We start from the raw sequence: 16,140 nt of genomic DNA on the forward strand, positions 1-16,140 counted from the left end.
CTAATGAAATAGCACACTTAAGACTGTATTTTTTCAGATTTCTTTGGGGAGAGGGGATAGGGAGAGCTCATCATGCAAGATAAACAGCATGGCATTTTTTTATTTCATATTTTCATCTCAACATAAACACAAAATATCTAGTATTAATTTATTTTTTATAAGTTGCTTTCACAAAATGTATTTGAAGATGAATATAGGATCCAAAGAGAAGTTTGCAATTAATACGGACAGTGACATTAGGAAGAAAAGGGGGTTGTATCATGGAAGAGCTGGAAGCTTTCAAGTTTTGGGATCCAACTGCTGTTAAGGGTTGTGACACAAAATTCCATATAGTGCTGCTGTATATAGAGAGAGATGGAAAGAGAGATTTGTCTTCCCGTAAAACATAGCCAACTGGATAGAGCATTCCTTTGATTTTTATGCTTTTTTTGGTACACAAAGATTTCTTTTGGGTTTATAATGGATCGGTATTGTGACTTTTAAAAAAGGAAAAACAGCACCTTATCTGTAAAGCTGTTACTGAAAATGTGCTAGATCAATACTTAATTAGAAATATGCTTTATTTATTCATGTCACACAGGATTTCTAGTTCGACAGTTTGAAAATGGGTATTTTTTTTTCCAGATCAGCCTATTTTTAAATGGGCAGCATGTTGAGACACTTGAGGAGGATCTCACGTTTACATCAGATGAGGTTGTTTCGTTTGATCCACCTAAGATTAGCAGTGAATTGAAGGGTATGTTCATCTTTTTATTTGTGAATGTATCATTTGCTGTCTTTGTCCTGGAAAATCATGTGCTAGATTTTGTCTGTTAAATATATTTAACCTCTTTATACTATATATTTTTAAAGTCCGTTGCAAAACACTTAAGCTACTGTTCTTGGAAGGAAGGAGGTTAGCATCACACAGCATAAAATGTATTTGGGACTATAACAAGTATGTAAGTAAATTGTGATTCAAAAAACCTAAGCCTTAGACACAACTGAAGACAGTTAAACACTGGCTTGAAATTGAAACATGGTTTCGAAGTATACTGCAATCTTACTTTGTTAATCATGGAAATAGTTGGTTTTACCTTACATCAAAATAGTTGTGTTCAGAATGGAGGACAGACTTACAGAATGCTTAGCATTTAGATAATTAAAATTTGTCCCTATTCCATATGGCAGCCTTCACAGAATGAACACAAGTGGGATCAACCTGGAACTGGTGACTTTTAAAGAAAACACACTAGCCTAATAATCCAACATGATAATTGCTGTGTTGTTGTTAGACTCACCTAACTAAATTCTCTGCAGAAAGAAAAGAAGAAATAATACTAATGCTGAAAGAGTAATTCAGGTATTTAAATCTGTGTATACTCAAAAAATTAATGCTGTGAAGGCACCAATATGTTAAGATTTAGTCTGGATTCCAGGTATGGGTGAGCAGTATTTCACAAAACTGGTAATAGTATAGTGTAGCAACTAATCATAAGTCAGTAGGGAATGTTCTGTATCACGTAGAGAAATTTTGAAATACACATATGATTGTGTTTATTGCCATTTGAAAGTCACTGATACTGGATGCCTGATTTTCCCCATCTATTCAAACCTCTCTTCAGTGCAATGGTTTATATGTCTCACAGAAACAAGGTAAACTCTTTAAGTATGTTTTCAGGTCTTATGTCTGTTGCAAATCTAATGTCGCAGCAGAATCTCTCTGATACCTGGGAGTTCCCAGGAGGGCAGTGGGGGATTCGCACCACCAGACTGGGTGAGTTAAGGAATAGGAAGTCATCATTCTGTTTAAGAAAGGGGGTAGCAAAGGTCCTGGTATTTTTTCTTTCTTTTTTTTTTTTTTCTTTTTTTCTTCCCCAAGGTGACTACAGTGCTAAATGCTGGAGAAACAAAATGCTATTAGACTCCCTGTTGCCTTCTTATCATTTGAGAAAACTTTCTGAGGTGCCTGGCATCGGCATTTAAGTACTGAATTCTTCAGGCTTTATTCAGGCAAAACCCCACTTTTGAGGAACAGCAGAGCTCCTCTGGTTGTTTCCCCTGAGAAGGGTCTCTAAACTTTTGCCCTTAGTTGTGAATAGAAATGTTTTCTGTATGTGACTAAATACCTACTTCTCTGGCTTAATGCATGGACAGCATGGATGAGAAATAGACAAATGGGTTAGACTGTAAAAGGAGTAACTTCTGCTAAAACACTTTCTGTCAGCATTTAGTAAGGAGGGAAGTATTTTTCTTAGTTTCATGGTTATCTCCAAGTGTGAGGGACTGTTAGTTGTCTTTGAACAGATAAGAGAAATATGCGAAAATGGATTTCAAAAATGCTGCTAGATGTGGTTCTGGGAGGGTGGAATTTGAATTTACCATTTGCCCTAGCTTTGAAGGGAATTCTTTTGTACATTTGTTTAAGATGTTTATTAAATGAAAACAATTTCCTGATAAACAGATCATGAAGGATAAATCAATTAGGGTAATAATAAATGGGAACACCAGAACACTGTCTTGAACTGGTTTTGTTTAAAGGGAGACTGTCAAAGACTGGCTGTGTAAAATGTCTGATGGAGAAGAGACTTCTACAGCTTACACAGTTTAAACGGTGTCGTACTTCAGCCTTTGAAGAAACACTACTTTTTTTTTTTTTTTTTTCTTGAATCGTATTGAAAGAACAACTCTTAAAGAATAAGGCGATTTCTGTGGTGCATGAAGTGTGGTAGTCTTGTCCAAAATGAACAATGAACTTTAGATGGACTTTTTCAGATCCTCTCCTGATGGAGCTGTTTAATCAAAAATAATATTCCCCAAATAAATAAATACAACCTTTAATATTTTCTGCCAGTTTTCACGGCACATTTCTGCTTGCATTTTTCATGGAGGTGAACATGGAAAAGACTGTGAGTGTCAAGCTCAAACCTCCTGTGTTAACTCCTTCATTGCATGCTTTCACCATTTCAAATTTCACGCTATCATAACTAACACTGAAGAACCATTGTGTCAGACTAATCTATAATCACTCTTTCAGCTCATCTTTGACAGCGACCTGATCTACATTATAAAATTTAAGTCTTAAAGCAGTTTAACATGGATACGTTGGTGTTTGGGGTGTGAGTAGAGGGATCAGAAAGATCTGATCCAGCTGTGCCAGCAGCAGAGATTGCTGTGGTGAGCCCCCAGTTGTTCGTTATTGTTTTCGTTGTTATTGTCACTCAAATGTGCCAGTAAAGCTACTCTTGTAAGTGTTGCCTGATCTGTTTCAACCAAATAAGTACCATAAACTACGACACACTGTACAAATTATGTGTCAATGTTGTACTGAGGCATTTTGGTCATTCACAGTATCTACCACCCTATACCCAAATGAACTTTTGGGATTTGTCACTGCCACTGCCATAGACTTGCAGCCTCCTTTTCTGGTAGAGACAGTAAAAACTGCAGCTAGTAGGACTTGGACATAGTTTCTCTCTTACCCAGCTTTGCTAAAGCTCTTTATGTCAGCCTGGCTCGTGTCTGAGGGTTAGCAATTCTCTGTGGACAGAAAGGAATTGAAGGTAAAGGTGATTTGGGTAGGGCTGGGTTTACCTCATCACTTGACACAGTTCACAAAGTGCTATCTATCCATGCATTAATAGTAGGTGCACTTTAATTTAAATCACACTGGAACTTAGCACAGTGTTAATTTTGATTTTAAGTGTAATTTAGACATTCATTGGTATGTTGTGGTTGAATTTAAATCAGTGTAGTTGCACTTTTTAATATCGTCTGCCTTTGGCTGGCATTCCATACATGGCACATCTAGAGGATAATATCTTTAGTGTTGTGTCTTCTACTCCCTAAAATAAAAAAAAAAAAAAACCAAAACCAAAACCCTAAACAGCACAGTTTTATATCCTCAGGAGAAGTAATAACAATACAGAAAAGGTGGACTGCATTTTCAGATTGCATTGTATCTTGCAACATGAAGTTTATCCAACATAATTGGTTTACAAGACCCTCTCTTCAATTCCTTAAAATCTGACAGTTTTTAACGTGTTAGACTGAAGTTTTCTGTGACAAGCATGTGCCCAGGGCTTAACTGTTTGATGTTTAAAAAATACAGAGAGATATATTTTGGCCATTTGTCAGTTGCTTCCTGGGGCTGCCAGCAGTAGCTGTAGCAGCAGCAGCTGCAACAGAAAGCAAAGCAGGCAGGCTGTGGCTTCCCTGCTCTGAATGTTCCCCCTGCTGGTGTCCAAGGAGCAGGGAGGGGAAGAGCTGCCCCTTGAGTGCAGAAGGATGAGAAAACGACAGAGGGGACAGAGAAGAGGGCAACTGAGGGATGAGAAGACTACTGCGAGTCGGGAGTGTAGATGAGTCTGTTAGAGATGCTGGGATTGAAAAGCCAGGGGTGCCGGGACAGCTGATATGGCCATAGAGAAGTTGGATCAGAAGCAAAACTGGCTGGAAATTACTAGATTCTTACCATCTGAAAACTGGGATATAACCTACGCTTCAAGTTTCAGTATTATGCTGCTATCAGTGAATAACTGAAACTCGGTGGCAAAGTGAGTGCTTCGTCTCTCGCTTTGGGGAACAGAAACTAGGTGGTGACAGTCTACTACTCTTAATAATCAATGATTGCAAGAGGTCTGTGCCGTGTAACTTAACCGTCAAACCTCACATATAAACTGTATGGATTCCACAAGACTGAATTTCTGGATTTGGGCAGGAGTGGGTTTGCTTTTTTTAATATGTAAATGGATAAAAATAATACTTAATGTGAACTTTGTTCAATGAAGTGCAACAACCTTTATGTTCCTAAAGGCTTCAAAGTCCAATACTCAGACATCAACAAGTTAAAAAATTAAGACTGGCTTTCTATAGAGCATGCGTTTATGACCATTTATGACCTTTTCTTATATAATATTGATATTTACAAAATTAGTAATTTGTAAAAGAAATCTTGTGTTTCTTCTATGCAGCTGAATAATTAACTGTTAGAACATTGCGTATGAAAGTGAGAGGCATGTTATATTGAAAAGGAATTTTAAATTGTGACTGTTTTCTACAGACATTACGGAATTATCAGGATAGTAGCAACTACATGTATTTTCCACCTGCACTGGAAGCAGAGGGGTCTGTGTGTTAAGGGGACAAAAGTTGTCAGCTAGTCAAGAAACGACAGGTAGCTGCTATGCCTCCTTCAGAGATACCACATTGCTAAGGCCAAGATGAATTTTCATATTCATCTGAATATTTCATATCCAATGCCTGCCATAGCATTGGGCTATAAAAAGGTAAAAGGGATTTGGGAGACGGAGCAGGAGGGATCAGTTTCATAATTTTGGCCCTCAGCCTCACCTCTCGTTCTCTAGGTATTCCTGTGGGAAGAAAGCTTTGGAAATGTTTTCAGGAGTACTACAAACAATGCAGAAAGTATACACTTGAAGTGACGGTTACTTCTTCAAAACGTACTATTATTTGTAGCTATCATTAAAATGTATTCATTTTTATATTGTATAGATCTGCCAAGTGGTCCACATACTTACCGCTTAGAAGATCTTGCCTACACTAGAAGTGGAGACAAAGGCAACTCTGCAAACATAGGTATTTTTCTTTTTCTTGCTTTCTGAAGTGATGCAAGATTCTTATTTAAGAGTTACGTATCAAGTGCTCTTCTTAATTTTTTTGAAATCTCTCACATCACTTGATTTTTTTTTTTTTAATTATCTCTGTGCTGAAACAAAAAATAATCCATGTAGAACAAGGATTTTACTAATGAAATATCTGTAGTTTTCTGTTGAGCAGCTGTTGAAATCTGAGGTACTAAGAAAAAAATTCTTGCATGTCATACTACGAAGAAAGATCTTTGTTTAGGGTTGCAAAGTCGAGCTCCCCAAAATTAAGAAATGCCTTTTTAAGGTTTCCTTTACACATTAGTTGCTACTCCTTCATGTGTGTGTGTTATGTAATATAATCTCTTGGTTGTCTGATCATGTATAATATTTCCATACATGAATTTTGTAACATGTATATGGCTGAAACATTGACAGTGTTAGCGAAATAGCGAAGTTGTTCTTGCATGTAAGAGAATGTTTTTAATTGTTAATCCAAATGGTATATTTCAGTGTGCAGTCTCTTTACATTGATTGTGCTGCTTCTTGCATTGTTTAATAATTCCTTCTATTCCTTACTTCTGCATGCAACAATTGGCTCTCTTGTTGGAAGATGAGAGCGTGTGGTGTTCAAAGCTCAGTATGAATTAAAGGTGCGTTTGGGATTTGATTTGCTATTAGCTGTCATGCTAAAACTGATTAATTTTGTTCATTTATATTTAGGAATATAGTTTTCTTGTCCTTGTTTGTGAAACTGTTTTTTGGGTTGAAGAATGAACGAATTTTGATATTTTTTTTTTTTCTCCTTTTTTTTCTCCCTTTCCCCATGGTTGACCACTGTTGTACTGTTGCCAAATGATGAACGATTTGTAATAGGCTTCCTCAATATAAAGACACTACAGCTTTATTAAGGAACAACAATAACAGCAAAAAACTTGACCTCTAAGATTAATTTAGCTTTGAAGTCCACAGATAAAAAGATCCCTGTGACACAAATCTGCTTTCCTGATCCTGCTGTGGAACCTCAGCTTCAGCATAAAGTTACCTGAAGCTTATGAAAGCATATTTACAGCAATAAAAATGTAATTGTGATTTCCTACACTTACGTCAGGATCTCATGCAAGGAGTGGGGCAGGGATCAAACCTTCAGTCACTGATCATGCCTGGTTATAGTTAATTGCAATTACTTGTCTAAGTCTTGCAAACCATTTAGGGGAAGAGAACTGCATGTGGGTTTTTTGTTGGCGATGTTGTTGTTGTTCTTTAGGTGTCTTTCAGTGGCAGAGACTTTTTGCAGCCAGAAAAAGTCCAAGAATCACTTAGTCTGGGAGCATTCTTTTGTGTCATGCTCCACACTACCTCTCTATTGACAGAGGGAAATCTGTCTTACTATTGTTTTTTATTCAGGAGCTCATTAAAGAGGATCCATATATACAGTTTCAGTTGAGAGGAGGATCTCAAATCAGTTTTGAAAGGAAAAATACAAATTGGTTTTAACAGCTCGTATTCCAACTAACAGCAGTTATACCTAACAGGTGTGATAGCACGGCATCCCCTCTACTATCCATACCTAAAGAAAACTTTAACAGCTCAAGCCCTGGAGAATTACTTCCAACACCTTTTAGAGCGAGAAAAACCTGAAGAAGAACTAGTAACAAGGTGAGTAGCTTGCTGCTCGGTCCACAGTTGTATGATAGATACATATATCAGAAGTTATCTTAAAGTATGTTAACGTAAATATTGCAAACCTGTGTGTATTGTCTTCGATATTTTTATGTATCTTTCTTTGCCTTTTAAAATAGCAACTTGAGCAGTAGTCCTTGAAAAAGAACGTGAACTTGGGCCTCTCCTGAAGTCGGGACAAAGGCAGTGAATCAGTTCAGTGAAGGCATTTAAATTCCCAGAATTAGCATACTAGTGTTGGGGCTATTTCTGTGTTTTGTTACAGTACAGAATATCTCTACAAAATAGAAATAACTTCTAATGTCCTTTTGAGACATGTATCTTTCCAGTGGTTTTGAACTATTTGGAGACTGCAGGAGCCTTAGTAACTGAAGCTTCCCAAGCCTCAGAGCCACTGCAGATCTGGGAATTTGAAATCCCTAAAACACTACCTGAAAGACATTGACACAGCCAGTATAGACTGGAGCCCAAACTTACCTGATCTTCCATCAGAAACATGCCTCATCCTATCCCTATCTCTTCAAAACGTTTTAATCTTTATGAAGTTTACTCACTTTCTCTAAAGTATTCCTCTGAGTACCCCACTCTCACCCACTATTTTTGCCACGTATACCAAGCCAGAATTTAAAGAAAAATACACAGCTAATTTCCCTTTTTAAAATATGAAAGAGAATACATCCTGAACAGGACACTTTCACCTGGTATTCATCTACAGAAGAATATCCTCTGCCAGCAGACAGCATACGTTTTTGTTTTCATGGTATCTTTGGCTGATGCTCAGGGTCCTTCCTGGGGACTGGCAAATGAGACATATACCGTTCTTGTAGCATGAGTTAATAGGGCTCATTCTTCTAAGGATGTCCAGTAAAACAGTCAAGAGATTTTAAATCTTTGTATCTCTTTAAAAACAAACAAAGGCTTAATATTGCAACAGACCATTCAGTCTTCTAAAACCTGTTTTGATATGAAGTCAGTTATTCTGCAAATATGGAGATTCTGCCAAAATCATTATGTATTTCCATGGGTGATGGATAAACTGTTAAGTGTCTTTTTGCTTGTTCAAAGAGCTTGAGTCAGAAAAGTGCAGCTCAAAGCTCAGAGAGAGCTTGGAGTTATTTTTTTAACCCTTGATCTTTATGTTGTAAGTGCTGTTCTTTATCTTCATAAGTGGCTCAGTGCAGATCTCACCCACTGTTTCATAAGTGCTAAGAAATCTATGTATCTAATAAATTGTGATACCAAGAAATGTAATTGAATTTCCTCTGAAACAGAGCAGAGAAGGGAAGAAATAAAAAATGTCATGCCTCCTAATGATACTTTTAGAAATTGATTCATTGTTGTTCCTTAATGCTGTTTATGTTCATAAATAAAAGTTGAAATTTGCTGTGTCTGGATGAAGCCAATTTATTCTGATTAATTAGATTATCTGTTCCTGGGTTTGGCTTCCTTTAATGATGTGATAATGGAGCTCTGTGAGTGAATTGAAAAACTACTGGGGAAAAAGAATAAGTCCTTTTGTGGAAATATTTAGGATTATAAGGATTATGCTCATGTGCTTCAGATTGTATAGTTTCTTTTTAAATTACTTGTTTATTTTTTTTGTTTTAACTGTCATAAAAAGAGCTATCTTACTCTTTCATTTTCCTTCATTTCCTTTAACCAGTTGTCACTGGTTAAAAAAGATGTATTAGTTTTGCTACTAAAAACATACCAACCATGGCTCTGCCTCACTACAGAACTGAGACTGTCAGCCAGTTGCCTTTCATTCTTTTTCATTAAAGCTATTAAATAGGTATACTAAACAGAAAAGATGGGATTATTTTGATAGAGAACACTGAGAACTCATAAACTTCCGGATTTTCAGGTAACATCGTAACAAAAGGTGGTCTTTCAAACCCCTCCCTCCATACCCCAAGCCTATGTGATTGCTTCCCCCACTACATAGTGTATGTTCTTAACCGTTAATCACAGTTTTTCTTGGCCATAGGAGTGATGCACAAGCTCAACATGAAAGGTCAGACCAATCTAAGTGAGGGTAAGGAAGAGATAGCATTACTCAGACAGAAATTTGCTCAAAGTTTAGAAAAGGATGTCAGTTTCTTGAGTTCTGACTGGTACCATTGTTGAAAATAGCATCAATGCTGTAGTAAGATGAGTAGCTAGAAGATCATACTCCACGTGAAAGATTTTTTTTTTTTTTAAATGTTTGGGTTTTTTTTTTTCATTTAGCCATCTTGCCCTCTGTGTTACTATTAGGTTATCTGTATGGTGTTTGTATACAAGACTTTTATAAATTGAGATCTAGTAATCTTAAGAAATGGAATAAGAAACTTTTCATTTAGTGGTATTAGGTCAGTCATTTAAGAAGGATAGTAAAATTATCCTGTGAGAATTTGCTGGTTTCATCTTCTGAAATATGGTTATCTTCTTTATGTTTTGAGAGCATTCCAGTGTTCAGAAATAAAAACGACAGCTGATTTCTTCTTATGGGATACTTTTACTGAAAGCTGAAGAACAAGAAATCTGGATATGGATGCTTCTAGATTCCTTTTTTTTTTTTAAATGTATATTTATTGTGGGGAGAAAAAAATTACTACTTTACAGCATATGTAAATACCTCTTTTAGCCTATGGGTTCAGTTTCTGCTTTCCTCTGATGGGAGGAATCCTATCTTTTTCTTGATTTAAATGCACTAAATTTTTGTACCATTATTATTTCCATGCATTTTTAAGAGGAAATTCACAGGGAAACCTGACTTCTTTGAATATGTACAGAGAGCACTTTAAAGGAAGTAGTTAAGCAGGCACCCCATTGTGCATAAGCATAGGAGTTCAGCTAGAACAGTGAATTTTCCTTGTTTTATTGGTTTCTGTTCCAGCCTTAGTATTCTTTGAAGGGTTTATTTGTTTTCTGTGCTTTTTAAAAGCAGCTCTTAAAACTTTTGATTGAATTGTACAATTAGAAAATATTTTCTTCCTTTTAGATCTCAGTTAATTAAACTTACATTGTTTAATTATGCTGGGTAAATGCATGCCAATATTTTGGTTGACGTATTGCTGCCACTTAAGACTATGGTTGTAGTGGGTTTTCTTTTCTAATTGTGGGAGTGTATTTTTTGTGCAGAAATATTTTGGATGCTCAGATGCTTCAAACAGGCCTTAAAATATTGAAAATGCTGCTCTTTGTATATTATTTCGTAATCCTAGTTTTAGCTAGAGTATCTCACTGAAAAGATTTCCTCAAAGTACTTGAAGCGAATGTGCCGTTCTGTGATGTTCGAAATTAAGATCTGTTGCTTGCATTACATACTCCCTCTGCCAGAATTACTGCAGAAAGCGAAATGAAATTCTTCTACTCTTTCTGTCATTTGCTTCTGCTTTTGTACACTCTTCAATTTCTGTCCTGATTTTTTTTTTAATAATTGATTTCAATGAAAATTCTTTTGAGAGCTGAGGTATTAGCTTCCAGAATACATATTCCATTAGTCTAGTTCTTGTGGAGAGATCTGTCAGTTGAAGTTGCTTGCTGGCTGGAAGTCTCTGCCAGTTTTTCAGGATAAAATTTACAGTGTAGTATTTTGGTAGACCTCTAGCTCTCATGGTATGTGCTTATTGGTATTTTATATTGAGATTTTAGTTGAAAATTTTGTGAGGTCTTCTGATCCTGCTATGTAGTTGATTATGCTATTAAATTTAGTAAATTATATAGATGACATTGTGGAAATGGCTTTATTTTCCATATTCCTGTTGTCTAGTAGAGCACTGTTGGATTAAGAAACTTTCCTGCCTTCCCAATGGATTTGCGTTTAAGTGTGATAATGTTGCCTGGCAACTAGTTTTCAAGGAAGGTCAACAGAATGTTTGAAGAAAACACCAGTTTTCTTCTGAATAACAACTAATAATGTTAATACTAAAGTAGAGCGTGGTAATGAGAGAGTAGAAGGAGCAGTGAAAACTCCTTACCTGGGAGACAGGCGCACGCACCCCACGACTACTGCTTACAAGAGCATAACGAGAACTAAAGTATTTGCTAGGCCGCTCAACAGAACCACATCTCCTTCCATGAAAGGTTTGGGTCATATGCCCAAGACACAAGGGCATACAGAGCTGTGAATATCAGCAACAGCCATAATTTTCACAATGCTAAGAAGGAGCTGAAAAAGATAAACCTCCGGATGACAAAATCAGCAGTCCAAGAGCACTGCAAGAAATCCCAGCTATTTCGGAGGACAGATTTGAAGAATCTGTCCCAAACAGATGAAGATCAGATAGATGACTAAATAAAAATAGGTGGTGTTAGAGGAAGCATGATTTAAATTGCAGCAGTCAAACATCTGGAGACAGAGCAAGAATTGGATATCATCTTTCTCTGTTATTCCTTGTGTCTTGCTGATGTTCTGATTAAATCCTTTCCTATAGGAAAAAGGAAAGCTATCAAGTCCTTAGACAAAGAAAATACTGGAGGAAAGCAAAAACAAAATAAAAAAAGAATACAAGGAAGATGACAAAACACTGAAAAACTGTGCAATGAGAGGCAAATGGAAGTACGGAGGCAATGGAACAGAAAAATAGGCCTGTCACACTAAAATAAATTTTTATCTGAACAAAGTACATGGCTCGAAGAAAGCATTGAAATGTAGCTCTACTTCTCATTTGTTATCTGTAGTTGGTCGTAAGAGTTTGATCTAGTGACTCATAGTTATTTCTCAGTGATAAAGAGGATGCCTGCCCAATTAGCTGGCAGCTTTTGTTAGCAAAAGTGAGTTCCAGGAATCAAGCGATTGTATTTTTCAGTATCAGAACTAGGAAATACGGAAAATACTTCCCTCTGCCCAGTGTGTTCATATTGGATCTTGAACCTCTTGCCTGTGGAGCTTTCTATAGGGGCTTTACCTCTTACAAAAAAAAATGTAGAGAACAACCTCATTAGAAGTGAATGAGTTTTGAAGTTGAGTAAGAGGAGAATGATTACTTTATGGTCCTACTTTAAAACTATTAAGGACTGTTGATTTGGAGTAAGAGAAAGGAACAAGAAGGCGGGGCAGGCCATAGGTTAATCTTCAGTTATCTTTTAGACTTGACTCGGCAGTGGGGGATGCCATCACCAGCACAGAGTTTTTGCATGCTGTCTTTTGCTTGATGTTCTGTACAAGTATTTCTTTCAAAATCTTCTGAGAAACAACATGTAGATTTTACTTTACAGATACGAGTTGCCAGGCATCCATGGATTAAATTTTGTTCTGAAGAATTCCCTTGGTGGTGGTGGCATAGCATCCCTAAGAAGTGACCCACAGGCATGTATCAAAGCATTGATTTTAATGTAGTTGTCTTTTATAACTATGTATTACACGGTCTCTTTATAAACAGCTATTGGTCTGGAACTGTAAGCTTTTGGTTTTGACTCATTAGTTCCTTTTAATTTCCTGTTAATATACATTATCTACTTAATTGTTTCAAGGTTTGAAAACAATACAGAGAAGTAGAAAGGTGATTTAGAATATTTGCTGAGAAAGACATGCACAAGAAACTAGTAAGAGAGTCTTCCAATCAGTTATTTTCTTTATGGTGTGCTACCTGTGTTTTTAGATGGACCAGCAAAATTAGCTTCTCAAAAAGGCTGTCACGTTTTGGAGAATGCAGATTTGGTAGACAATTCTGATTAAGTGTTTCCTAGTACATACAGGAACCGTTAACTCTACTACAACTCCTCTAGCTTGGCCTATGACTCCTATAGTTAAAATACTGATAATTAATAAAAATCTGAAAGAGAAAAATAGATGGATAGGAGATCTTTTGTGTTGACCACGTTATGTGAATCTGAAACTAATATTTTTTGCAAGTGTACAATTTGAGTATTAAATATTTGAAACCTCAAAACCTGGAGATGAGATCCCTTAATGCGGCAATCTGATGGCTACAGCAAAGCACAGTTCTGCCACCATAGGCTGAGAAATACTTAAGTGTACAAATAATCTCAGTGTAGTCAAGAAGACTGTTCACAAAATAAGATGATGCTATGTATGAATCTGATAGCAGAATTGAACCCAAAATAAATTGATTTTAGCACTAGGTACCAAATAAATTGAAGAAACTATTCAATCTGTTCAGGTTTAGATGCTTGAAACCTGAACAGTATAGTTTTCTGTACTTAATTATGTTGATTCACAAGTGAGAAAGCTAAAGAACTGGAAAAGGTAAATGTAACTTTGGATAACCTACAATCCAAGGCTTGATAAAACTCACCCAACGTTTATATATAAGCATATGTAGAGATAAATACTCATAAAACTTAGAAAACATACTGAATTCTTAACTGATTATAGGAAAAATACCCTATTGAACCATTTTTTAAAACTTAATTTACAAAGGTGGTATATTTAGATAGTAAAATGAAATGTTTGTTTGTTTGTTTCTTACAGGGCAAAGCACTCGGACAGATGCTGTTGGATTTCCAGATTAAAAATGTTCCTGATTTAAAATCACTGATAGAGTAACAGGTGTTTAATACATATGCTTTTATCACTGAGTGGCATAAAAACATGTTATAAACAAGAACTGGCTTCTTGAGTGAGATTTTTTTTTTTTTTTTAAGTCAAAGAGTAGAAATTAGTGACAGTTATCTCTCGGAGGCTTAGCTATATGGCACAGATTAGCAAATGTTTTGAGTAATACCAGACTAATAGCTTTGTCTGTGACTGATAACATTTCCTGTCTAGATAATACATTGGATGAAGAATTAATTTATTTCCTGTAAAATAGAATTAATCAAATTGCAACATAACATTTAATTATGAGACAAGATAATCTTAGAACAAAGATGGAAGTTACCTCCTGTTCAGTCCATATCTCTTTCCCTTCTCTCAATCTTTATTTGAAAGTAAAATGGACTGATAGAGTTGAGCTTCTGTCAGCTGTGTTTGTCCTGTGCATAGAGCGAGGCTGGGTAACCTGTTGTGCATCGCTATGAAGCCAGCACTGGCTGGTACTGGGGAACAGCTTTCCCCATTGCGCAATAAAGAAAAGTAGTAATTGTTACTGTTATAGAGTGACTGGTAGTAAATGCTGACCTTTGGTGGTGATCCACCAAACTTCCAGCACTTCGTCCAATTAATGACAGACTTTATTATTACAATTGTTAATTACTAATTAACGCATTGGTTGAAAGCACTGACTAGCAGTAAATCGCAGATCTTGGTGTGGGAATAAATTTGAAGATAAGGAGAGTGCTGTGAGCTGGTCCGCTTGCTCGCTCCCTCTTGGGATGGTGCAATCCTGGCAGGGAGGAAGCAGGGCCAGGCCGTGGAGGGATACCTCATTTTGTTTCAGGGCTGCTAAGTCCTCCTTTTGTGCAGCACAGCCCTGCCTGGATTAAGGTCATTTGACTGTCATTTGCATTGCCCTTCCCACAGAAAGGTCCACAAACCTTCCACAGAAAAGTCTCGTCCCTTGCTGTGAAGGAATACTGTTGTTGAATGCAGCGTGCTCCGTCTCTCTTCCGACTCCCAGTTATCACTTCCCCATCTCCCTTCCTGCACAATATTACTAGCCTGTTCAAATTAGGATACTCCTAAACTTCTTCACCTGATTAAGCAGAGACTTAAAAATCCATATCATACTTGCTGGGACAATATCAAGGTGGAAATTCTGGCCCAATAACTGTCTGTATTTCCTCCACAGAAGCCATATAAATATTACTCTACCTGTTCAGACATTTTACATTCAGAAGTTAATCTTTTCCTTTATTTTGTCAGTGCTGACAAAATGAGACATTTCTACTATCAGATAAAATGATGAAAGTAGTTTTGGTGACAGTTACAAAATACCTATCTGTTAATTGTTCCTAAATCTCCATCTGTGCTCCTGTTATTACTAATTTCCTAGCCTCTTGCTTGCTATTGAGGACTGTACAATGAATTGTTCCCACCTTTTCTATGTTTTTGTTCATTTGAATTGAAGGTATCATAAGTGAACACTTTAACCATCTAAACATGTTATTCTCTTAGGGAGTCATAAGTACTATCTGTGTATACGTGGTTCAGTCTAGTTGTCAAAAAATGAGTCGTTACTTCAGTGCAGAAAAATAGCCAACTTTGTAACTTTAAAGGGGAAATGGCATGCTGGTTTTATTATGTTTACAGTCATTGTTCATTAGAAAACTGTTGTTAATAATTTGGAAGCCTGTCAGTTTAGCAAAACAGACAAAGGTATTGAGAGGAAATAAAAAAAAAAAAAGTGGTAGACCACAGTAGCAAACCTACAAGGATAAAAAGGCTACAGTAAATAATTGCAGTTCACTCAATATGCTGCTTAAGTGACTCCGTAAATGCGTATGCAATAATTTTTGAATAAAAATGAACATTTATAAACTATAAATTTTAGTCATTTATGTTGTTTCTTCTATTGGAAGCGTGTGATCTGTAGTTCAAAGGTTCTTTTGCTCTGAGGTTGTTACACTTGCCTGCGATTTTGTGCATTGTTGTGCTGGTTCCCTTCTTCCTTCAGATTTTTTCTGTTCTGTCCCTAGTCTTTGTTAAATACAAAACCTGAAAAAGTAAATGATACTATTTTCCAGAGGGCTGGTCATTTACAGGTCTACAATGGAATCTGTAATTTGCCAAAAGGAACGATACAGTGTTCAAATGGATTGGATATGGGAATACGAAGCCGTTATTTTTTATCTCTGGAATTGCCCTTTTGGATGCTGTGAAACCATCCTTCACAAACATGTTTTCTGTCCACTATTTCTTTCAGTGCACCAGCTAAAACCAAGTGGCATTGCTTTTCAGATACTTTTCTCGCAAATTATAGCCTCCAAAAATCCCTATCCAAAGATTTTATCCTCCTTGACCTCCTTAACATGTTTTGAATTCGTG

At 36.5% G+C, this 16,140-nt stretch overlaps 1 protein-coding gene across 1 annotated transcript in view; it reads left to right on the top strand.

The window, feature by feature from the left end:
- The window catches only part of LOC309592037 (uncharacterized protein), a gene marked incomplete at its 5' end in the record, with an annotated part of 64,306 nt that extends 48,710 nt beyond the window's left edge, over positions 1-15,596 (top strand). Inside the window, 5 exons of the mRNA XM_082315061.1 lie at positions 625-736; positions 5,494-5,577; positions 7,121-7,244; positions 12,471-12,561; positions 13,687-15,596. Coding sequence (XP_082171187.1) covers positions 625-736; positions 5,494-5,577; positions 7,121-7,244; positions 12,471-12,561; positions 13,687-13,761 — 486 coding nt within the window. The 3' untranslated portion in view covers positions 13,762-15,596. The remainder of the gene's footprint in view (positions 1-624; positions 737-5,493; positions 5,578-7,120; positions 7,245-12,470; positions 12,562-13,686) is intronic.
- Between the last annotated feature and the right edge of the window lie 544 nt (positions 15,597-16,140).

The sequence above is a fragment of the Platalea leucorodia genome, assembly GCF_965183815.1.
Source record: "Platalea leucorodia genome assembly, chromosome: 6".
NCBI classification, from domain to species: Eukaryota; Metazoa; Chordata; class Aves; order Pelecaniformes; family Threskiornithidae; genus Platalea; species Platalea leucorodia.